General features: G+C 39.5%; 1 protein-coding gene across 1 annotated transcript in view; it reads right to left on the bottom strand.

Moving 5' to 3' along the window:
* Positions 1-403: 403 nt before the first annotated feature.
* The window catches only part of WARS2 (tryptophanyl tRNA synthetase 2, mitochondrial), a 91,335-nt gene continuing 69,020 nt past the window's right edge, over positions 404-22,718 (bottom strand). Inside the window, exons 4-6 of the mRNA XM_008516136.2 lie at positions 21,011-21,096; positions 6,102-6,220; positions 404-4,557 (exon numbers count right to left, since the gene is read on the bottom strand). Coding sequence (XP_008514358.2) covers positions 4,109-4,557; positions 6,102-6,220; positions 21,011-21,096 — 654 coding nt within the window. The 3' untranslated portion in view covers positions 404-4,108. The remainder of the gene's footprint in view (positions 4,558-6,101; positions 6,221-21,010; positions 21,097-22,718) is intronic.

Below are 22,718 nucleotides of genomic sequence, written 5' to 3'. Positions count from 1 at the left end.
TACTGCTAAGGAATAACGCCCTTCTTGTTCACTGGCTGTCTGGATCATGGCGGGAACACTTCCCTCCCCTAGTCTAGTTCCCATGGTCGTTTATGGACAAACTGCACCGTGTTTTGTTTTTTTAAATTATCATGGAAGCTCCTCTTTCTGGGAGGAGACTATTGCAAACTCAGGGAACTCTCTAGATAACCTATTTATTTGAACTGACAATTGCCCTCCATGGGCTTCCCTGTGGGACAAGCTAGTGTGGGAAGATCTGGTGGTAAATGCCAGGCACATGCACTTCATCCTGCATTCACAGATAGGAGATGGGACACGGCTTTCTTCCAGGAAGGGTCTCTATTTTAAAATCTTATTTGAAAAAGGGATTAGTGTGGATATGATGAATAAGACAATGACTGTGTGAAATCAGACCAGTTTATTCTAAATAGTCATATAAAGTCACACCATCTGCTTTTCAGAAACACTTGAAAATGATGCTGAATCTTCGTTTTCTTATTTGAAAAAGTAACACTAATACTTCCGATCATATAGGGCTGATATAAATATCAAATGAGATATTGCATATAAACAAAGTGCTCAGGACCAGCCCCGTGGCCAAGTGGTTAAGTTCACATGCTCTATTTCGGCAGCCCGGGGTTCGCAGGTTTGGATCCTGGGCGCAGACCTACACACTGCTACAGAACCTACAACTAGGATATACAAATGTGTACTGGGGCTTTGGGGGGGCGGGAAGGGGAAGGAAGATTGGCAACAGATGTTAGCTCAGGGTCAATATTAAAAAAAACAACAACAAAATGCCCAGCATATAGCAAGTACATAACATGCTAGTTCCTATTATTGCAGTCTTGCTTGGGAAACTACATGGTCTGTCACTCTCAACTAATCCTTTTATTATCTTCATGAATTCTCTAGTTGAAGATCTTTTCAGGGAGAGTCTTTACCTGTATGTGCTTGGGCTATTACAAACAAAATCAATAAGCTGAATACCTTAAAACAGCAGTGTCCAATAGACATCTCTGTGACGAAGGAAATATTTCCTATCTGCACTGTCCAATATGCTAGCTACTAGCCACTGACGCTATTGGGCACTTGAAAGTGTTGCTGAGGAGGTGAACTTTTGATTTATTTAGTTTTAATTAATTTAAATGGACACATGCCATATTGGATAGGGCAGCCTTGGAGCACATTACCCAAAACACACCAGTAGACATTATGTGGGAACTGCTGGAGCCTAGTGGGACTTAGAAGGTGAACTATCAGACAAATTAGCAACCTCCTGTGCTTTGTTTCATCCTTACTAATATGAGATTGACAATATATCACTTTATTGTGTTATGAGGACTAAGCGAGAGAATACATATAAAGTAGTGGTCTCAAAGTTTAGCATGCATCAGAATCTCCTGGAAGGCTGTTAAAACACAGATTGCTGGGTTCATCCCCAAAGTTTTGTTTCAATAGGTCTAGGGTAGAGCCAGAGAAATTTGCATTCCTAATGGTTCCCAGGTGATGCTCATGAGACCCACACTTGGAAAAACATGGTTATAAGACATTTAGTTATGGTGCCTGACACACATGAGAACTCAATAGTGTTAGTTACTTTTTTATGCTCAGCATCGTTATGGTGTGCATTAGGACAGTTCCTGAAAACAAAAACAAAACTTATACTTCATTAGGAATCTGTAGTCCATTTTCTGACATAATTTTGATAAGCATTTATGAGGCACCTACAAAGGGCAAGAAACCCCCACTGTGTTCCAAGGGACAATCTGTCATGGGGGGTTTGAAGTAGGGTTTGTCAGTGGTGAAGCTCAGAGTGCCAAGTTACCTGACCATTATTATCACCATCTGAAATATTTTTCATCATTTCAACTCTCCACAAAACATACAGAAAATAACAATCAAAATCACCTTTTGAGGTGAGCCACAAGTTAAATTTCTTTCTGATTTTCCATCTCGATAGAAAGATTGTGCTGAGGCCTATAGACGGTAAGTGGAAGGGATGTGAAGATTGATCTAGGTTCTAGGCTTGGCTCTTTATCAACTTCCAGAGGTGACTGGGCACATCTCTCAATCACTGTGGGCCAATTTTGGACTTGATGGGCCCTCGGGTCACTTTCAGAGAATAACAACAGCAGGACACTCACAAGCCCACCCTCGCAGGTGGTTGGCTCCTTGGAAGTCAGCACAAGTCATCTAGTTTTTCTCAGAGATTCTTTCTATGGTCCCTTTAGTTCTTTGGACATAAAGTATTGCAAGATGGGAAAAACCACACAGGTAGACAAACAGACAGACAATTAATTCGATAGATCCATCTTTAATTTTGTCATTTTCCCAACTTCATAATAGGGTTCCTTTGAAAGGAAAAAAAAGAGCTTGGAAGAAATACGCCCAAAGAGGCTCTAGGACTACTGACACCCCATTCCAAGAAAAGAGCCAAAAACGGTCTTGTAATTAGGATCTGGGATGTACTGTTGTGTGGATTTATATTTGCTCTGATACAAGGACCACTCTACTTCCTTCTCTTAAGAAACATGAGTAAAAATTCTTTGCCCAACATACTAGTCTCTTATGTATAAATGGCGATGATGGTACTCACTGGCAAAAAAACTTACAAGCAATGAATCAAATCAATCTTGCCAACAGGCCCTGGTGCGGTGAGTCAGGATTACTATTCCATTTTCAGGTGTGGGAAATGGAAGTGCAGAGAAGCTTGGCCTTAGAGTAACTTGCTATTACTTAGACGGAGGTAGAGGTGAGATGAGAATCTTCCACTCACTGGGGTTTGTCAGGCCTCCCTACTATTGTCTTCTGGCAGAATATGCTTTGAAGTATCTGCGCAATCAGTGTAGGAGACAAAACTCGGGACCTGCCTTGGGCATTCTGAGGAGCAAATGTGACCAAGGTTGGCTGAATCCAGGTTTAAAGCAGGCAGCTATTGGTTGAGTTGCTGATATAAACAGTATCAGTAGTTCAGGTCTCATATTTCCAGGACCCACCTTCAAAATAAGAATGTTTGGAGTCTCAAATATGCTGCGTCTCAGGGTTTCGTGCCAATGGAAAAGCAGTTCTCTTAGGAATAAGGAGTAAAAGTTTTTCTTTTGCCAATCCTCCTCATTTTGCTGAGGAAGACTGGCCCTGAGCTAATGGACGCCTACCACAGCATGGCTTGCCAAGTGGTGCCAGGTCTGCACCCAGGACCGAAACCGGCGAACCCTGAGCCGCCAAAGTGGAACGTGTGCACTTAACTGCTGCACCACCAGGCCGGCCTCTAGGAGTAAAGATTTTAATCTTAGCTTTGCTTCTTACTTACTGAGTGATATTGTGCAAGTTAATTGTCCTCTCTGAGCCTCACTTTCCTTAGGTGTAAAATGGTACTTCCTGTCCTATGTATTTCATAGGGGGTTGGTGAGATTAAACTGAGAGACGAATGCAAGGAAGTACTTATTAAGAACATAATCCACGGACCTGGGCTTTTGTACAATAAATAATGCAACCTTCTCAGAAGATTATATCATGTATTGCTGAATTAAAAAGAATTAACTTGTTGGAACAGTCAATGTGGTCTCTTGGGAAACAAGCAGCTTAAATACATTAAGGCAGGCACCATCTTAGCAATGAATGAACTAAAATAACCAACTTATTTTTATGAGATCTGAATACAAATTGGTCCCAATTGCATCCCAAGGATTTTAAGTTTAAGATCTCTACATATTACTTTTTAAAAGGGTTGGGATACATAAAGTGAGCACCTATGAAAATACATACTCCAGAGAGCGACACAAATGATCCCCCATTTGCCGAATTACTGCCCACCTCAATCACATTTGCATGGATTAATTCAAGGCAAGGAGTGTGCCTCAAATAAATAGGTACAGATAGCTGTACCTTCTTTGTTTCTCTTTGGCCACAGCATTTTGTTGATGAGATTTAGAACATTGCTCTATTCGAAGTCTACAAAGCATTAGTCATCAAATGAAGCCAATAATTAGGTATACCAAAGTAAATGTCCCCAAACTATCAATTTTTGCATGTGAGGAAAGCTGCCTTTATTGGAGTACACAGACCACAAGATATAAAAGCCTTTTTGTGATTAGTTGAAACTTTCCTATAGAAATCCCACCAATTTCTTCACCTCCTGGCACACAGGATACGCTAATTCTTTGGCTTTTGCTGACCCAACATGTAAAACCTTCTCTAGGTGGTCTTTGTCCATCTTCAGTTTTTCAATTTCGCTCTTAATTGGAGCAAATTTCTCAATCACAGCATCTGCCACCACCAGCTTGTAGCGAGCGGTGTCCATGCCAGTGCTGCGACGGACCACTTCCTCCACAGGGAGTCCTGTCACTGCAGCATGAATGGCCACCATGTTGGAGACACCCCCTCGGCTGGCTGGGTCGTAGGTCACCTCCGAGGTGAAATCTGTCACAGCCTTGCGGAATTTCTGCACTATCTCCTCTGGGCTGTCTGTTATTCTGACGGTGGCCAGTTTATCAGGGTCTGATTTCGACATTTTGGCAGAAGGATCCCGGAGCGATTTCACTTTCTTCATCGACGCTAAGTAAAAACACCAACATACACATACCAAAAACAAAACCAAACAAAAATAACAAAATAAAAAACCACCACCAGGAATGTCGGTGTCTAGATCTTTAAAAAATACCAGAATACCAAGTGACTTTATTATTTTTATCCGATTATATAAATATCAAATACTCGTGAAAAATTCAAGCGATGTATATAAGCATGAAAGTAAAGATCATCTGAAATATTAATAATACTAACATTTTGTGGATCATATTTTTATGCATCTTTTAATGCATATGTACATGTAAAATGTATAATCTTACACAAATTAAACTGTATCAATCCTACTGTTTTTGCTGTGCACAGCTTTCAAAAACGTATTGTCTATTTCTTTCCTCTCCCTCTCTTTCCTCTCTGCTCTTCTCTGTTAGCCAATCACCCTCTGCCTACAACCACTGCCTTTCCTGCCTTAAAACCAATTTTAACAACCTGTGGCAATCCTTCCATTTTTTTACCCATGATTATATAAGTATATACCAACACACACATGGGAGAAGTGACTTGTTTATTGTTCTGATAGAATCAAGATGTTAAGCCGTGCTTCATAAACCAGTGTTGTCAATAATTGCCTATTTTATGGCTATTACCAAAGCACATAAAGTTGAAATAGGTAAGATAATAATAGGCCAAAACATTCAAATATTACTTATTGCTAAAAGAAGGTTGATTTCGATGCATGGGGTGCCTTAAATTTATTTCTGTGAACAGTTGGAATAAGTTAGAAATTTACACCCGCCTTATGCTTCTAAATTGATACTAGGCACATGTTATACTCCTTTAAAATGCTGTCGGCTTAATAAAGATGGAAAAGCTCAGGTTCAGTGATTTCTGCCTCTGCCTCAAGTTTACATTGTGACCAAAATGCTGATAGAGATTTACAGCTTCTTTCCTCAAGAAGACTCCAGCCCAGCCCAGCCCTGCCAGCTGTACTTGGGGTTTTAGGTTCAGAAGGTCAACTGTATGTTCCATCTCCACTGTGCATTTAAGAAGGCAGAGTGTGAGAATGAGCAATTCCCTCTTGTTTTATTTGGATTATGATTCAGCAGTTCTCACTCTTAGGACTTTTGTTTCTCGTGAATAGGGAAGACAAGCTTAACTGGCTCTGGAATCAGAGGAGCTCAAGGTAGGGCCCAGCTTTGTCACTAACTAGATACATGATTTGGACACAAAGTGAGCCTTGGCAAGCCTGAATTTCCTCGTCCACAAAATGGGGAAAGATACCTGTTCTACCAAATGGCAAATACTTTATAAAAGAAAATTATTATCTTTAGTTTCTAGTCTCTCCCATACTTTTCAAACTTTTTATTCAAACTTTTTATTGGTTATTTGCTATTCAATAATCCAACGAGGTCTACTAGTCCTACATTACAGAAAAAGATGGGGATTCCAGCTATAAATCCTGAAGCCTGTCTACAAGAAAGCCAAATTTGGTCCCAAGAAAGTTCCAAGGCTCCGTCCATTATCCAATCCTCTCTTCAGAACACCCTGAGCTAACAATCACGTATGTTACTTACTTAGAATGGACTTGGGCACCGGGAAGAATGCCCCATACTTCTTGTTAAACCCTTGTGCTAGATCCTGAACCAGCTCCATGTGCTGGACTTGATCCTCTCCGACAGGAACGTGTGTGGACCTTTAATAAAAGACAGAAGACTCAGCAAGGCTCCTGCTTACCCCGAAATGGTATTGCAAGCAGCTGCATTTCCTGTGCCTTTTTCACTGTTGGTGTTCAACAAATTTTCACCGACTACAGAGGGAATGTTGAGACCCCAGTCTTTATCTGTGTCTCAGACAAATGTGAAAGAGACGTTTGTCTACTCTAGTTCTGTTTCTTCCATAGCAGAAGAACACAGCGATCAACACCAGCGTGACAGGCTCTTGCTGGGAGGGAGGAATGGTATCTTACATAGTGTATGCTCCAAGCATAATTGTATTCTAAAAGCACTCCTCGGCCCCTCACCCAGTCAGCACATATTATCCTAGCCCTGACCAGATGCTTTTTACTTCAGAGCTGTGCTCACACTTGAAAGACACTCCACCCCACTCTTCAAATCAAAGATGGCAGAAGGCTCTTCAGGCAAGAGTTCTCCCCCCCGTCATGCAGGGAGTAACTCAAGATCTTTTTGGAATATGCTCCTTTGTTTTCAAGTAAATTGCAATCACAGGACAATTAATATGCTGCAGGGAACTTAAAATAAATGAAAAACTCTATTAGTACAGTGTAGATGGATCTCAAAAACAATGTTGAATGAAAAAAGCAAGTTGCAGAAGACACGTACAGTAGACTGGCATTTGTGTAAATCTTAAAGTACATATGAAAATAATGTATATATTGTTTACAGATGCACAAGTATAAAAACTTACTGGAAGCTCCTCTACAAATCTATGACTGTGGCTGCCTCCAGAGAAGGAGGTAAGGGAATGGGCCTGGGGAAAGGAACAAAGGAGACCCGAATTTTATCTTTAATATTTTATTTTATTAAAAAATGAAAATGTGAAACAAAAATTATCGTAATATAGGGACTTTATAATTATTTTAATCCCATATTTCAAGTTTGCAGCATTGATTCAGGATGAGGCATGTCAAACAAGGGAGGAATTAACCATTAGAGAGACTGGTTGATGGGGAAAACTTTACACTGAAGTATTACAGGGGAAGGAGACAGGTGATTCCAAGTCTTTAATGTTTAGCTGGGGGTTTACACTTGATAATACAGTTAATGAAGTGCTGTAGTTTTTTTTTTTGTTTCTTTTTTGCTTGAGGAAGATTTTCCCTGAACCAATATCCATGCCAATCTTCCTCCATTTTCTATGTGGGTTGCTGCCACAGCATGCCTGTCAATGAGTGGTATAGGTCTGCACCCAGGGAACTGAACCCAGGCCACGGAAGCAGAGTGCACCGAACTTAACCATTAGGCCATGGGGTTGGCCTCTAAAGTGCTGTAGGAAGTTTAATGTTAATAATCAAGGAAGTTTAACATATTCTCCCTGGGAAAGCGATAGCCTTAAAGTGAGCTTGAATATTTAAATGAAAATTGTACATTTTAAGTGGAAAAATAACAGCTTTTCAAAACAGCCACAGAAAAGGAAACTGCTAGAAAATGACACTACTTTGTTATAGAGAGGACTTCCTAGCCCTGTGGTTAATTAGTGGTTTTTGAAAAACTTGCAGTGATCTTATTATTTTCCTTGTGAATTACTGGCTACAGGCTACTGGTCCATTTACCATAACTGTGTAAAGCAAGAGGAAGTGAACATAGTTTTGACCAGCTTAAAGACGAGCCACATTAATACAGTAAAATACTTGAGAAAATTTGGAAAAATTTCTCATAATTTTGCAATCATTTTTATTTTTGCAAATTACTTTCTATTCTTTGTTCCTGTTTATATGGATGCATATTTTTACATAACTGCAGTTATAATATGCATATCATCTTTTATGTTAACGTAATAGACATTTCCCATGTTTCTATGTAGTCTTCCTTAATAGAATTTTAATAGATGCATGAGTGTTCCTGTACTATTGTTACAGAACCATAAGGAACTTATACTATTTTGTGGCAGATTCTTTTGAATATTCACATAGGGGGAAATTTTGATTCGAGTGAAAAAGCTTATCTTTTACAATAACCCAAAAGTCCTGTGGAGACAAATCTGGTGAATGAATGTTCAATACTTTTTGGTCAAAAACAAAGTATGATTGTCAGTTAATGAAACTAATATTTGTATCATAAAATAATTCTGAATATATTTCCAAAAGAAACACTGATAGGTGTTTTGAATATTAGACAAGCAATAGGTTTCAAAGCAATTCTTTGACATGTCTTTTGGATAGAAGTAATACATTTTATTTATTGAAAATTCCCTGAATATTAGTTGTGTTTTCATACAGCTGTTCAAATACTCATGCAGTCGCTGCTGTGTGTGTGTGTGTAAAATGCAGTATAGCACTCACTTAAGAGCACAGGCTTTAGGGTTAGGCCAGCTTTAAATCCTGACTACCAGTCTCATTTTGTGTGACTTTGGGTAAATCACAGAATTTCTATCATAGGCAACTTTCTTACTGTAAAATAGGAGTAATAATATTTACTCCATACTATTGTTGTGGAGATGAAAGAGGCAATGCATGTAAAGTGCTGAGCAAGTGCCTGAAATTAGGTAAGCCTTCAAATAATACTAGCTATGTAGGGAATCGAATTCTAGAATGGTCTATTGTATTCACAATGCTGCTCAAGACACACTCCCTAAACAACTAGAGGTGCACTCGTGACCTGACTGTGATTCCAACTTCCCTCTAGCTTGGCCAGAAACAGGGACAGTTTGTGAGGGAAAACAAGCCCAGGGTCATCACACATATTTAGCAAAGTGGATAATCAAGACCTGATGAATATTTATTTATTTACAAATAAATCTTCACACAGGAGTAAAAAGAAAATAGAACCAACAGAGAGCAATGTGTTGGCTTTTTTCCCTTTTGTCTCCTAAATGTTGACGTTTCTAAAAACAGTCTTTGCTCTCTAGTCCTCTCCCATCATTGGAGAGCTTATCAACTTTTACATGGGGATCCATGTATCCCTTCTCTTCCGATGATTACTAGGGCTGTCTCTAGCTCTGCCATCTCTCTGAGGGGTTAGGATTGTACCTCTGCCTTCCTGCTAGATATTGGCATTAAATACCCTACACTTACTCCCAACTCAACGCTCAAAAATCAACGTTCCAGGTTTGAAATGACGTCAGCATTGTAGTCCTCTCTCAATTTCTTACTAAAACACCCGTGAAGACAGAGGAAATGTAAATAACTGAAAACTAGCATCAAGAGTGAGAACTACAGACAGACTTCAAGAAGACTTTTCATTAGCTGTGAAGACCAACAGAACTGAACTGAAAAGAGCAACTGGTTGAGCTTCTTGTGGTACATAGTCAGAACAAATGCCCCCAGAAACCTATCCTAATTGAGATGAGGGCAGACAGCCCTCTACCGCAGCTAGAGAGATACTGACCCTTTTCTCCTCATCAGCCTGATTCTTTCTATATTCATTCATGACATCAACTCTCCGAAAATAACTGTACAAGCAGCGGAGGCAGCAGGAACTGGTCATGAGGCTTTGCATCCTCCCAAGAATGAGAATGTAAGCTCCATGAGAGCAGGGACTTGTTTGTCTTGCCCACAACTGTGCCCCAGGACACAGAACATTTTCTTCCTAGGGATGGGCAGCACTAAAGGAACATATGTTGAAAGAATGAAGTAAAAAGTCAAGTCCTAAAGGTGAGAGACTGAAGCAGGATGAGACCTGGTGACTGTTTTATTTCATGTAATACTTCTGTCCAGAGAGTGAAAGAGCCAGGCAGGCAGTAGGAGAAAAATCTGTCTCAGGCCAGCAGTACTAATCTAGTCGAGCAATTGGACTAGGAGCGAAGCACACTGTTCTGCCCTCCTGTTGAATTCTGAGCGGGGAATTGCGCTAGCATCCAAGTAGACAGAAGGTGGACAGAAAATCATACATTTTGTCTATTGGAAGACACTATTTGAATATAGTTTTCTTGTTCCAATATGGATTTAAAAAGCTCAACACATAAAAATCAATCAAGCAAACAAAAAAGGAAAAGACCCCAATATGGGGCCTATGAAAAATGTTGTGGAACAAGGGAAAGGGGACTTCACCCTTGACACCCTGAGGAAGATCAGACATTTGAAAACGAACTTTTACAAGAAAGAGTTTTGTTTTGTTTTTTAAAGAAAACTGGTTGGTAACCTCAGTAGGATTCAAAATGACATGGCTGTTGTAAGACAAGAGCAAGAAACCACAAAAGGAGAAAAACATAGGTGGTGACAGAAAATGAAGAGAAAGTGAAATGATGACGTAAAGAAAACCAAACACATAGCAGAAGAATCAGGAGCAGCAAGGAGCAGAATCCTGAGGACGGGTCGTAGCCGTGACCTGGATGAGAACTTGGAGCTCTTCAAGAACTCAGAGCAAGAGGAAGAAGAGAGAGATGTGACAAGCAAGTGACAGGTTGGAGGACTGTCCTCTGATCTAAGATCACGGCCCTCCTCATGAAGACATCAGGACCTTCTGAATTAGCAGTAACCGACAGCTGAAGGAGACTACTGCATTAAACACAAACAAGTAAGCAGACAAAACTGAGTGTGCGAACTGAAGGGGTGCAGCAAGTTTCAAGAAAAAACACTAGAAACTCACACTGAAACAACCCAGAAAAATCTCTGAATTACAAAGTTAAAGTAAAAGTCCTATCTGCCACAGTCAGAAAACAAAAACAAAAATAAGAAAAATCAGGTTGATAACACAACAAGGGAACAATGTTTATAGGGTTGAAAGAAAAAGATATTAAAAACCTAGGCCTGCTGTCTTTATGTGTGAACTATAATAATAATTATGCTGATCATAATAAAGCAGCCAATAGCTATTGAACACTTCCTATATGCTGTACGCTTTGCTAAACACTTTTAATGTCTTGTCATTGTTCTTAGCTTCCATTTTACAGATGAGGCAAACTGAATAGAAAGAAATTCTCAAGCATGTAAGGACTGGGAAAAATTTTCAGTCAAACCTAAGGACTTAAGAACTCAGAAACAGAGATGCCGAAGTATAAAGACCGACTGAAAACACTAAAAACATCAAGTATAAATTTTGGTTACAATGTGAAATAGAAAATAATGTAAAATAAAATCAATCCATTCATAACAACAATCTTTGTTGAAAATCCCAGGTTAGTTTACAAAATCAAATGAAAGTGTGAGTATAGACTGAGGATCTAAAAGTGTGACTGATAGCCCATCCTACCACAGGATATCATTTTTCATTTGGAATGATTAACAAAAGATTCAAAAAATATTTTTGAAAAGTGAGAAACTGATACACAAATGGACAATGGCCAAACAATATATGACAAGAAACTCTGACCCCAAATCTCTGGAGCAACCAGCCCAGGAAGCCAAACCACACCCTCCGCAGAAGGGTCAAGGCTTGGTCAGTGACTGCCAATGTCCCAATTCTTTGTCCTCACTTTTTGCAACTCAGGACCAACCAGAGAAAGCCAAACATGCTTCCCAAACCAATCATATAAGATGCCCCACTTCTAGTTGGTTACCCTCTAGCTTCCCCATGGCAGTGACCTCTAAACGGGGCACACCCGAAACCTTCCTTTCCGGTAAAGCTTCTCCACTCCACTGCCCGCCTTCGAGTCTGTGAAACACAGCTGACGGTGGCTGACTCCCTTGCTGTGGCAAGCTCTGAATAAATAGCCTCTGTCTGTTCTCATTTGGGTGGTCTTTGTTTAATTGAAAGATGATTACTACTGGAATTAAAAACAGAAAGCACACCTTCTGAATCGTTGGAATAGATAAAAGCAAAGAAAGCAGAATCTATATAGCAAAAGACAGAAAACAAAGAAACAGAAAAAACAGAAAACACTCAATGATGTGGAAAAATATAAGATGAAAAAACCAGAATGCAAATTTTTTGGAAAATACATACAATATGTATTTACGTAACGGAGAGGCCACAGTGGTTGGACTGGGGACTCTGGCATCAGGCAGTGCTGGGGTCATATTCCTGCTCTGCCACTTACCAGTTGGGTGTTCCTGGGCAAGATATTCAACCTCCTTAAGTCTGTTTTTTCATTTTTAAAACTGACTAGTAACAGTTCCTACTCATGGGGTAGTTTGAGGAGTGAGTAAAATAGTGCATGCAAAGCTGATAGTTTAGTGCCTGGTACACAGAATGCAAACAAGAAATGTTAGCCTAAAAAACCGGTTTGAAGGAAATGCACCAATATGTTAGCAAGAATAGAAATAGTAGCAGTGATTTTTAATTTCTTTCATGTTGAATATAGAAAGAATGTTTAAACTATATTAGAACATTGAAATAAACCTGTGAGAAACTGTTGACTCTTCCACTACCAGACCCTATAAAGACGGAAAACGAAATCATGTAGACTGGATAGTTTACAATTCACATGTCTAAGGCGGGAGCTGGATCTGTTGAACAGACTGCTCTTCTATCCTACTAGAATGTTCCTCCCTTAATTCCTGCATGTTGGCTCCTTTATTTCAGGTCTAAATTTAAATATCACCTCCTCAGAGAAGCCTTCTCTAATCACACTCTACAAAGTTGGTTTCTAACTTCTATTCTTTTTCACAGTATCCTGTTTATTTTCTTTCTTTTTTTTATTAGCACCTGCGCTAACATCTGTTGCCAATCTTTTTTTTTTCTTCTTCTTCTCCCCAAAGCCCCCAGTACATAGTTGTATATTCTAATTGTGAGTGCCTCGAGTTGCGCTATGTGGGTTGCTGCCTCAGCAGGGGCTGACAAGCGGTGCCATGTCTGCATCCAGGATCTGAACCAGAGAAACCCTGGGCCACCGAAGTAGAGAGGGCGAACTTAACCACTCGGCCATGGGGTGGCCCCTATTTTCTTTATAGTATTAATCCCAATCTAATCATTTTATTTCACTTGTTTATTTAATTGCATATTATTTTCTCTCTTGCTCAAAAGTAAGCTTTTTGAGAGCTTGGCTGCCTTGCTTTTCAATAAATTTGCAACACCTAGTAGAGTTGCCTGGTATGTATGAGGATCTCAATAAACATTTATTCAATAAATGAATGATCTTTAAGAGGAAATCACTATAATCTATATAGTTTTATACCAAGAGAAAAATTATAAAACAATCAGTTTGTGATCAGCATAGAGGATAAGAGCATGGACTCAGCAGTCATTCTATCTGAGTTTAAATCACAATCCACCAGCTTCTAGGTGAGTTACCAGAGCCAGGTGTCTGCCCTTCTCTAAGCCTCTGTTTCCTCTGCAAAATGGGGATCCTGGTGGGGCCCCCCTCACACAGTTATTTCACGGATTAAATGAGATAACCAAGCATAGTCCTTGATGGTAAGAGCTCAGTAAACACTAGCTATTGATATCACATATATTCATTAATATCTGACATGATAAAGGACAAAATGGTACAAGAAAGATACTATTAGGGATCTTGCGGTGAGGTGCATTGTGACTTTTTTCAAACCAGGATCATTTTCTGTTTTGACAGCTGACTCACACCACAACCATAAAATAGCAACATATAATCCCAGAGACAGTCACAGATTAAGGCAGCAGATTTGATATGGGGAGAAAACATATTTGAAACTGACCGTTCACATTCTGAGTAGGTAATCTCAAAATATAAATAGTATGTTATAGGAATTCTGAGAACTCTTTTAATTTAAGGAAAACAAGGACAGGACAATGAATAGAAAGGCAAAATGCAGGGACCATGACATTGGATTAGGAAGTGGTTTCTCTTCTTCTAAGGTCAGCAAATGAATTTAGGTAAGTCTACAAAATGACTGTTAGGGATATGTCCACGCAGCGTGGAGTGGGAAGTCACTGGCTCAATGAGTGGTAAAAATAAAAATGTTCCTTCTTATTTTCCCTCGGTGCCCGTAAGCCCGCATGCGCTCTTCCACGCGGAGCACAAGCACACGCCTTACCTTTGCAAATTTCTCTTCTTTGGCGACTTTGCTACTCCTGTCTTGTAATTACCTACAGTGAGGCTGACATGCCGAGGTCACCTTGACTCTCCCAAACCAAATTAGCCAACAGGGTGGGTTAAAAAGCAATTACAGTAGCCCATAGGAAATCACAATGGACTGCAACTAACACAGAAAAAACAATTACCATAATCAATACACTTTAAGCACATCAAAATGAATATTTCCACATGTCAAAATGGTTCCAGATTCACCAAGCAACCAAACTAAACAGAAAACACATTTAGTTTTCACAATGACTCTGCATGTGTCTTTGCCTATGTCGGATCCTTGCCTCTTTTCTTACAATTCTGTGAGGTTTTGCTTTTTAAAAAAAGGATTAAAAAATTTTAATGTTTTTCAACTGGTCCTATTGTTCTCCTTCGCTTTTTCATCTGATTTGAGTTTGTTTGTTTGTAGTCTTTCCTCCCTCTGCTCCCACTGCTCCTTTCACCTCCTATAATTCATCTTGGCCTTGACTTCTCCTCCATTGAATTTACACTTTACATTAATTCAGCCTGTCTTTGATTCTGCTCACTTATGGGGCTTATTCTCTTCACATTTTCAACCTCTCTCCTCAGAGTTTTCCTTTCACTTCAAATAATTTAGAGCTGTTCTTTTAAAATTTATACCCTACATAATGATATCCATATTAGTGTCTTCTCTTTTTCTCCATTTTCTTTTTTTTTCATTTACTCTGACTGTGCTTTCTTAGACACAACATAAAACAAAAGTCTTTCATAATTTTGATTGTTATAACTTCTGTCACACAATAATGCGTCTGATCTTCTTCTTTAGTGACTAAACCATTTTTCTTTTGTTTAGTTCCTCGTTGCATATACATTTACTTGGGATCTACCCCACCCCTCTGGCAGAATTAGTGTCCAGATGAATAATCTTTGCCCACATATATCTGCTTACAGAGATTTGTTCCCTTTTTTTTTCCTACTTTTTTGGCTGTGCTTGTGTGTTCTCCACAGCCTGGCTGGGACAGGAGTTTGGTGCTGTTTCTCCTTTTGTAAAGGATTAATTCACCATCACTGGTTGCTCATTGGGTATGCTGTAAAGACTCCCTAAGTTAGCAATTACTTACTGAAAACCTATGATGTGCAAGGACTGGTGCTGAGTACTGTGAGAGATATAATGAAGGTGTTACCTTCTAGGGAGGTAAGGCCTGCAGTAGAAGAGAGAATACTGAATGAAGCTATAAATTCTTCTGGTGAGTCCTCTTTCAGTATTCCCGATGTCAAGTGAATGGTAGCACCATCAATCCAGTTGCATAAGTCAGAAACCTAGGGTCATCCCTGATACTCCTTCTCATATACATCCAATCCATTAAGAAGTCCTAAACCTTTTATCCCCCATAATTTGTCTACTCTCTTCATCTTTACCATCACCATCATGGTCCAAACAGACCAGTGAAAGAGCCTTTTAATAGACTGCCCCTGCTGTTCTTGTCCCCTACAATTCATTCTCTGGATTTTAATCAGTTCTCTTTTAAAAGTACAAACCAGATTATTTCACTCTGTCCTTAAGATGCAGAGATAGCTTTGCACTGCTTTTAGGAGAGTGCACTGGATGGTCTCTTGACATCTCAACCCATGCTCCCTTCTATGCTATTTTTTGATTTTCAGGGGTTAGCAGCCTGGAAGCTACATTTCTCACACTGCCTTCCAGTAAGCTTCTAGTGTAGCCTGGGCACTTGCCCAATAGCTGGAAAGTGAAAGACAAAGAGAAGAAATTATTGCTTAGGCAGTTGCGGGTGAGTGGGTGGACATCAGCAGACTGCTAAGACGAGGTTTGGCCAGCAGCTTTCAGCATCTCACAGAGATTCAGAACTGGCCTCACAGAAAGGATGCGATTCAAGAACTGGTCTGAGTCTCCAAAGCAGCTTCAGGGGCTCACGACCTCCATGGTCCTCAGAGGCGGCCGTCTGATCCCCAGACATGACAGTGACTCAGCTCTTCTCTGGAATTACCAAGCCTGAAGTTTCCAACTGACCAATCATTTAAATCTCTATACGCCCTGTTCTGAGTTTGGCTTGGTTCTGCTTACTCACAGTTCCTTGAGACCTCTGTGTCCCCATTTTTCTATGTAATCTCAGTTTTTGCTTTTCCTGTCATCTTATCCTCTTCCCATATCTCTCTGTTCAAGTTCTTGAAGGAGAAACTGATTAGTCCAGGTAATCACTTCCATCTCTACTTGAGTAGATTTAGTGGTACTTCTCCAAAACTTAAATTTGTTATTGTAAAATGGGGATAATACCACCACCTATCTTACAGAGCTGTTGTCGGAATTTGAATAGATAATGTGTGTGTAGCAGCTAGTATGGCACCTGGCAAATAATGCTCAACATACGTAATTCCATTTCCCTCAAGCCACACATAGTGCCTTTTTTCTGGGTCAGTGGCATTATATGTACCTAATAAGTATTCACTGCATATTAATAAAAACTATACATGTGTGTGTGTCTGTGTGTATATATATATATAGAGAGAGAGAGAGAGAGAGAGAGAGAGAGAGAAAGACATTTATTTGATCTATAGCCAGATATTTGAAATTTGATATTCAGAAAGATAACAAAGATGCAAAATAAAAATTATGTACACCTGCTGTTTTTGAGTATTTTGTCCCGCTTCAAATATCTGCTATTTTATTATACTCTCAAGCTTAAGATGGTCTCAGCTTTCCATTCCCGGGTTCCTTACCAAGTTCTGTCAAAACAACTACATAAATCTTTCATTCACTTATCTGGAAGGTTCCTCTTCCATTCCCTTCCCTTGTGCTTGTTCTCCAGCCCACCATGTATCACTCGTTCTAATGCTGATTTAACAAAAGCAAACACTAAATCTATACCTAACCTGCACCAACATTTTATGAAAATGCCACACATAGATTTGCTGGTGGGAGAAAAGACACATATTTTATCCATCCTTCAACCTATCTACCTACCTATCTACATTTATAATGTAAATATTCATAGACATCCTGGCTACGACATTTTTCAAAATCCAGAAATATCTGAAACAAAACTAAACAAAAAATACCCCCAAGGGCTTGAGCTCTGTTACAGGGAAAACAATGGTACAAGCAAAAAATCAGATCTGGCTTTCAGTCTTGCTTCTGCTACATATTATCAAGCAATTAGGAATTTCTAAACTTGGGAGGAAACATAATGAGACAGATGAGAAATGTATGCTAGCAGAATGAATGCTGCAGTAAACAAGAGCTGATTTTATTGTACTTGTCTGCATGCTTTGTAGTGGTCCAAATGACATCCACACCCAGGAAATGTGGGATACGTGTGGTATGGCAACAGTGCCCATGGGAACAGTCTGAAGGAAGATGGCAGGAGAAAAGAGCCCAAAGGAACAGGGTCCATGAACTGGAGCATGTGCGGCCGGCAGCAGGAGGTCCAGCCTGAGACCAGACAGGAGGGAAATAGAGGGCTGTTTCTTTTAAGAGGAACATCCAAGTGTGTGCCTTATGTCTGTGATCTAATTATGACGTTACAGATAGATAGTTTCTAGGCTGAGGTAGGAGACAGTCATCCTGATAATTACCTAGGTTGGTAGAAAAACATTTTTATCTGTTTTAACAAAGTGTGTGTAAAATATCAGAATCCTGATGGGGATAGACAAGAATCTGCTACCACTATCTTTAGAAAAGAGGTAATAAAAAGTATCTTATGCCATTCTTAGTAGATATTCTAACCACCAAATAGATCAGTAGAAGTTGAAGAAGGAATATTTCCGTTATGGGAATGTCTTTGCTACTGGGAGGGGGAAGGGTGATAACTGAGGCTGAAAAAGAGCTCCTTCTCCTTGGAAGTATTAACTAACTGTGAGAACTGCTGGAGTCGGGGGAAGTGAGGCAGACAGGAAGCTATCGGAAAACTCTTGGTGTTTACCCACATCTGAAATAATTTTTATTCTGAGCTGAGAAAAGAGGATATCCACAACCTCTGGCTTGGCTCGAAAAGAGGCAGATTTAGGGATCTCAAGGAACTATTTTTGCCAATGTCACCTTTTTAAATGTTGCTCTTGTGTTCTTTAAATGTTTGTAATGAGGATATACGAGGTGATATTAATTCATACATAATTTGTTTAATAACCCCCCCTGAGGAATAGCTCATTAACCCACTTTATATAAAGCAACCGTGTGATTTTATCATTCTTCCTATTGTATTTTGGGCAACTGATAAAAATAAATTCATCATCAGTTTTGTATATATGATCTTATATTGGTCTGGTTGTTCCATGTGATGATCTTGTCTCCTAACATAGCTCCTGGCTCCTTAGGAAGGTCAGCGGTGGCCTGAGGAGACCATGATCATGCTCTGGTGCTCTGCTGTCCACTGACTGGCTGCACGGCTTTGGGCAAATTGCTTAATTTCATTGGGCTGCAGTTGTAAAGCACGAGAATTGAAGAAGAGGCTCTTTAAAGTTCCTTCCCACTTTATGCTCTGTGGCATCACAAAGAGGCCAACCGTTTTTGTTGAAGTTCACTTTTTTCACAGCCCTGAGCTCAGAGGACTCTCCCTTTATAGCTCCTGAACTGTTAAGGAAATCTATCACACTCATGTGCTTCCATTTCTATAGGCTGAAAAATTTCAGCCTTTGGTTCTATAAATAAGAAGGCCTTGAAAACCAAATTAGACATAAGACTGTAATCACCAAAGACATAACGATCATCAGTCACAACCAAGTGACAGCTCTCAGTCACAGAACTGCTTGGTCCATATTTCATTTAATCCTTTTTTTTTAAATTGAGGTACGTAATTTAATTAACATACATTAAATTAGTTTCAGATGTACAACATAAAGATTTGATATTGCAAAATGATCACCACAGTAAGTCTAGTTAACATGCATCACCATACATAGTTACAGAATTTTTTTCTTGTGATGAGAACTTTTAAGATGTACTTACCAAATTTCAAATATGCAATACAGTATTATTAGCTATAGCAGTCATGCTGTACACTGCATCCCCAGGACTTATCTATTTTTTATATAAACAGGAAGTTTATTCTTTTTGAATCCCTTCACCCATTTTGCCCCTTCTCACCCTCGCCTTTGGCAGTCACCAATCTGTCCTCTGCATCTATGAACTTGTTTGTTTTTGTTTAATTCTAGATTCCATATAATTGGGACCCTATGGTATTTGTCTGTCTCTGTCTGACTTATTTCACTTAGCATAATGCTTTCAAGGTCCATCCATAATGCTGCAAATGACAAGATTTCATTTCTTTTAATGGCTGAACAATATTCCATTGTGTACATATATATATATACCACATTTTCTGTATCTATTCATCTGTTGATGGACACTTCATTTTAATCCTTTAATAATCCTGTGTAGTATAATTATTATTTCCATTTTACAGGTGAGAAAATCAAAGTTCTTCACAGAAACTTTCTAACTAAATATGCCACTTTATTAGGAAATGTATTATTAGATCTTTATTAGACTTTCATTTGCTATCTCCCAGAGAAAGGTGTTCTAGACTTCTCAGGACAAGTGAAAAGTCACTTATAAATCACAAATGCCATCAGGAGTCCAGCATTCAAGTTAATATAATAAACAAACACATAATCCTTATACATTAGTTTTAATCAGAAATAAAGACAGCCTGCATGTACTAATGGGCATTTCTTATTTGTAAATCTAAGCAGCTACTCTTCAGGCTGTTTCCATCATAAGTGCACAAGGGCTCTGGGGTCATGCCACAAGGTACATATACTGTCATCTGCATGCTGTTATCACATTTACATGCAAAGGATTCTAGTTCTCCTAGGGGAGAATCACTTTTATGGGTCAAGGCTTTAGGGGAAAGAGATGAAAAAAGACTGATGGAGTTTCTTTTTCCTTAGAAGCTTTCACAGTAGCAAGGCTTGGCTATGAGTGCATGCTGATTGGGAGGCTTTATCTCTAGAAGGCCAAATGGGGGGCCAAGGGAGGTAACATGGGGATGGCAGGGAAGAAATGCAAAAGAGATGGGGGCAGAAGCCCTGGCCAGCAGTACAAAGAGTGCAGGTGTTGGCATCCTCTGGTCAGATAGTTTTGAGACCCTAGTGGCAGCATTAGCGGACTAGATGGATTATGGGTCCAGGAGAAGTGAGGGTACCCTACATCATGTTGAAATACTTGCTCTCAACCTGCAAGTCCAATATAGAAACCACTAGCCACTGGTGGCTATTTAAATTTAAATTAGTTAAAATTAAATAAAATGTAAAATTCCTGTCAGCATTTCAGTTGCTCAGTAGGCACATGTGGCTAGTAGCTACTGTCTTGGAAAGTGCAGATACAGAACATTTTCATGATAGCAGCAAGTTCTATCGAACAGCACTGCTCTAGAATCTAGATTATATGAGAAATCAACATTTAAAACTCTTCCAAGTTTAATGACTACTGCAGAAGTGTATATATTGCCTGGTGGTTAATAGCATAGACTCTGTACCCAGAATTTCTAGACTCAAATCCTGGGTCCACACCTTGCCAGCCACGTGACCTCAGGCAAGTTACTAACCACTCTGTGCCTTAGTTTCCTCATCTGAAAAATGGGGACGACAACAGTGCAAATTTTATAAGGTTGCTGTGAGGATTAAATGGGTTAATGTAGGTAAAGCACTTGTAACTGTTTATAACACATAGTAAGTTCTAGTTGAGTGTTAGCTCTTAATATTAGTTTCACATTGAAACATACTTCTGTAATTTAGTACTACTACTGGGGAATGATGCACACTGATCCACAAATCCGATCCCTTCTGTGCCCCCTTCCTCGTGAACCACATCTTTTTGGGCTTAAAGAGAGCTTAAAACACTCTCTTGTCAGCATGAGCATGCATAAGACCAGGGGTGAACTCTGCTCCTTACTTGTACAACAGAACGTCAGCTGCCTGGAGCACTGGGTATGTGAGCAGGCCCATGGTTCCATCGTGCTTCTGCTTGGTGGTCTTTGCCTGTGGGGGTGAAAAGAGAGGAGGGGAAGAAATCTGATGTGAACCTAATTATACTGCTAAATTAAGAAGTCTTCAAAGCAAGCAAAGGGTGATCTGAAGCCATCTGTAATAACACTACATCTTGGTTCCTTTTAGCAACTCTAGCGATCTTCTGGCTGGCTTGTCTTCATGCTCCAGGCTTGGGCGGGAATAAGATGAATTCGTTTTACCACTGCCTCTTTAAAGCATCCTGCTCTGTCACTGTATCTTATTCACTTAACTAAAGTAAAGGCCTAAGAGCTTTCTAGGTTCCAAATCAGACAAATTCCAGATTTCACAGGTAACGTCAGAAAATATCATGAAATTAAATTTCTATCAATTAAGATGAGTTCACCTTGAATACCCTATTGTTTCTCTGTGGAAACTTGCCAGAAAGTCTCACACCACGCTATTGACAAAACTGGAATGTTCCCTTAAAATTACATTTAAAAAAACAAAAAACAGAAAGCATGGCATTTAAAAAAGGAAACCAAAAGTAACTGTAATCTAACCAATCCTAATTATCCATCTTGATCTTTAGATGCTGAAGCAATGAGGGTAAAGCGGTTCCAATGAACAGCACAGGTTGCATAGACCAAAATATCTTCCTAATGGAGAAGCTGAGGCTGGGTCTGAAAAGCAACAGCTTCTCTCTTTAACCACCTTAATATCAGTGTTTCATAATTTAGTTGCAAACTTAACTCTTCTGGTTACTTCAAGTAGTTTCTGGCTTACAGCAACTAAGGCTATAGGCCGTTCAAAGGAAATTTGAAAGTTTGAACATGATTCTGTCAGTATGTCTCCTATTACAATGTCCATGATAGAGGCCAGTTCATAATGATCACTGGGTAAAGATGATGAAAGTATAATTTGGAAATGAGCAAAAGATAAAAGAATCCAATTTTTAAAAACTGCTACCGCATTAGATTTCATCTTTTTGCATTAGAATATTGGATCTTGAAATTACAAAGGAAGGGAAGAGATGTAGGGAGCACTAATATTACTGAGTGCCTGTCATGTGCCCCAGAAGCTTCACATCTGTGTTATCTCATTAATCCTCCAAGTAACCCTGACCTCAGCAGCCCTGACCCCACCCTTCTATCCCAGTATTCTTCCCCTCACTGCCCCAATCAAAAGCAAGCTGGTGCCCTCGGGTCCTCCCATACACTGGAACCCTTCCCTCTGAGCACTTTTCACACTTCCTGATTGCTTGTTTAATTGTCTTTTCCCAAATAGACTACAAGCAGCTATGTCCATCCATCCAACCATCCATCTTGTTGATTACTGTACCTGCAGCACCTAGTGTGATATGGGACTGCAGAAGGTATCGCCTGTATTTGTTAATGAAAAAATGATCACAGAAGGCAGCAACATGCTCTAGGTCAAGGCTGGCATTTGAAATGCATTTTTTTCCCATAAATAAGACATCATGGACTAGCGGGAAAGCTTCTCTAGAATATCAGTGCAATCACTGGTAATGTGTTATCAGTAGGTCCAGAGACACTATACTTTAGAGTAGGCACACTGCCCATTAAATTAGTGTTCAGTTCTTACAAAAAGGATTTCAGCATTCAACTTAGAGTATCACAATAAAATGGGAAAGT

The sequence above is a fragment of the Equus przewalskii genome, unplaced genomic scaffold (genome assembly GCF_037783145.1).
Source record: "Equus przewalskii isolate Varuska unplaced genomic scaffold, EquPr2 ChrUn-13, whole genome shotgun sequence".
NCBI classification, from domain to species: Eukaryota; Metazoa; Chordata; class Mammalia; order Perissodactyla; family Equidae; genus Equus; species Equus przewalskii.
This window is presented reverse-complemented; position numbering and strand designations above follow the sequence as displayed.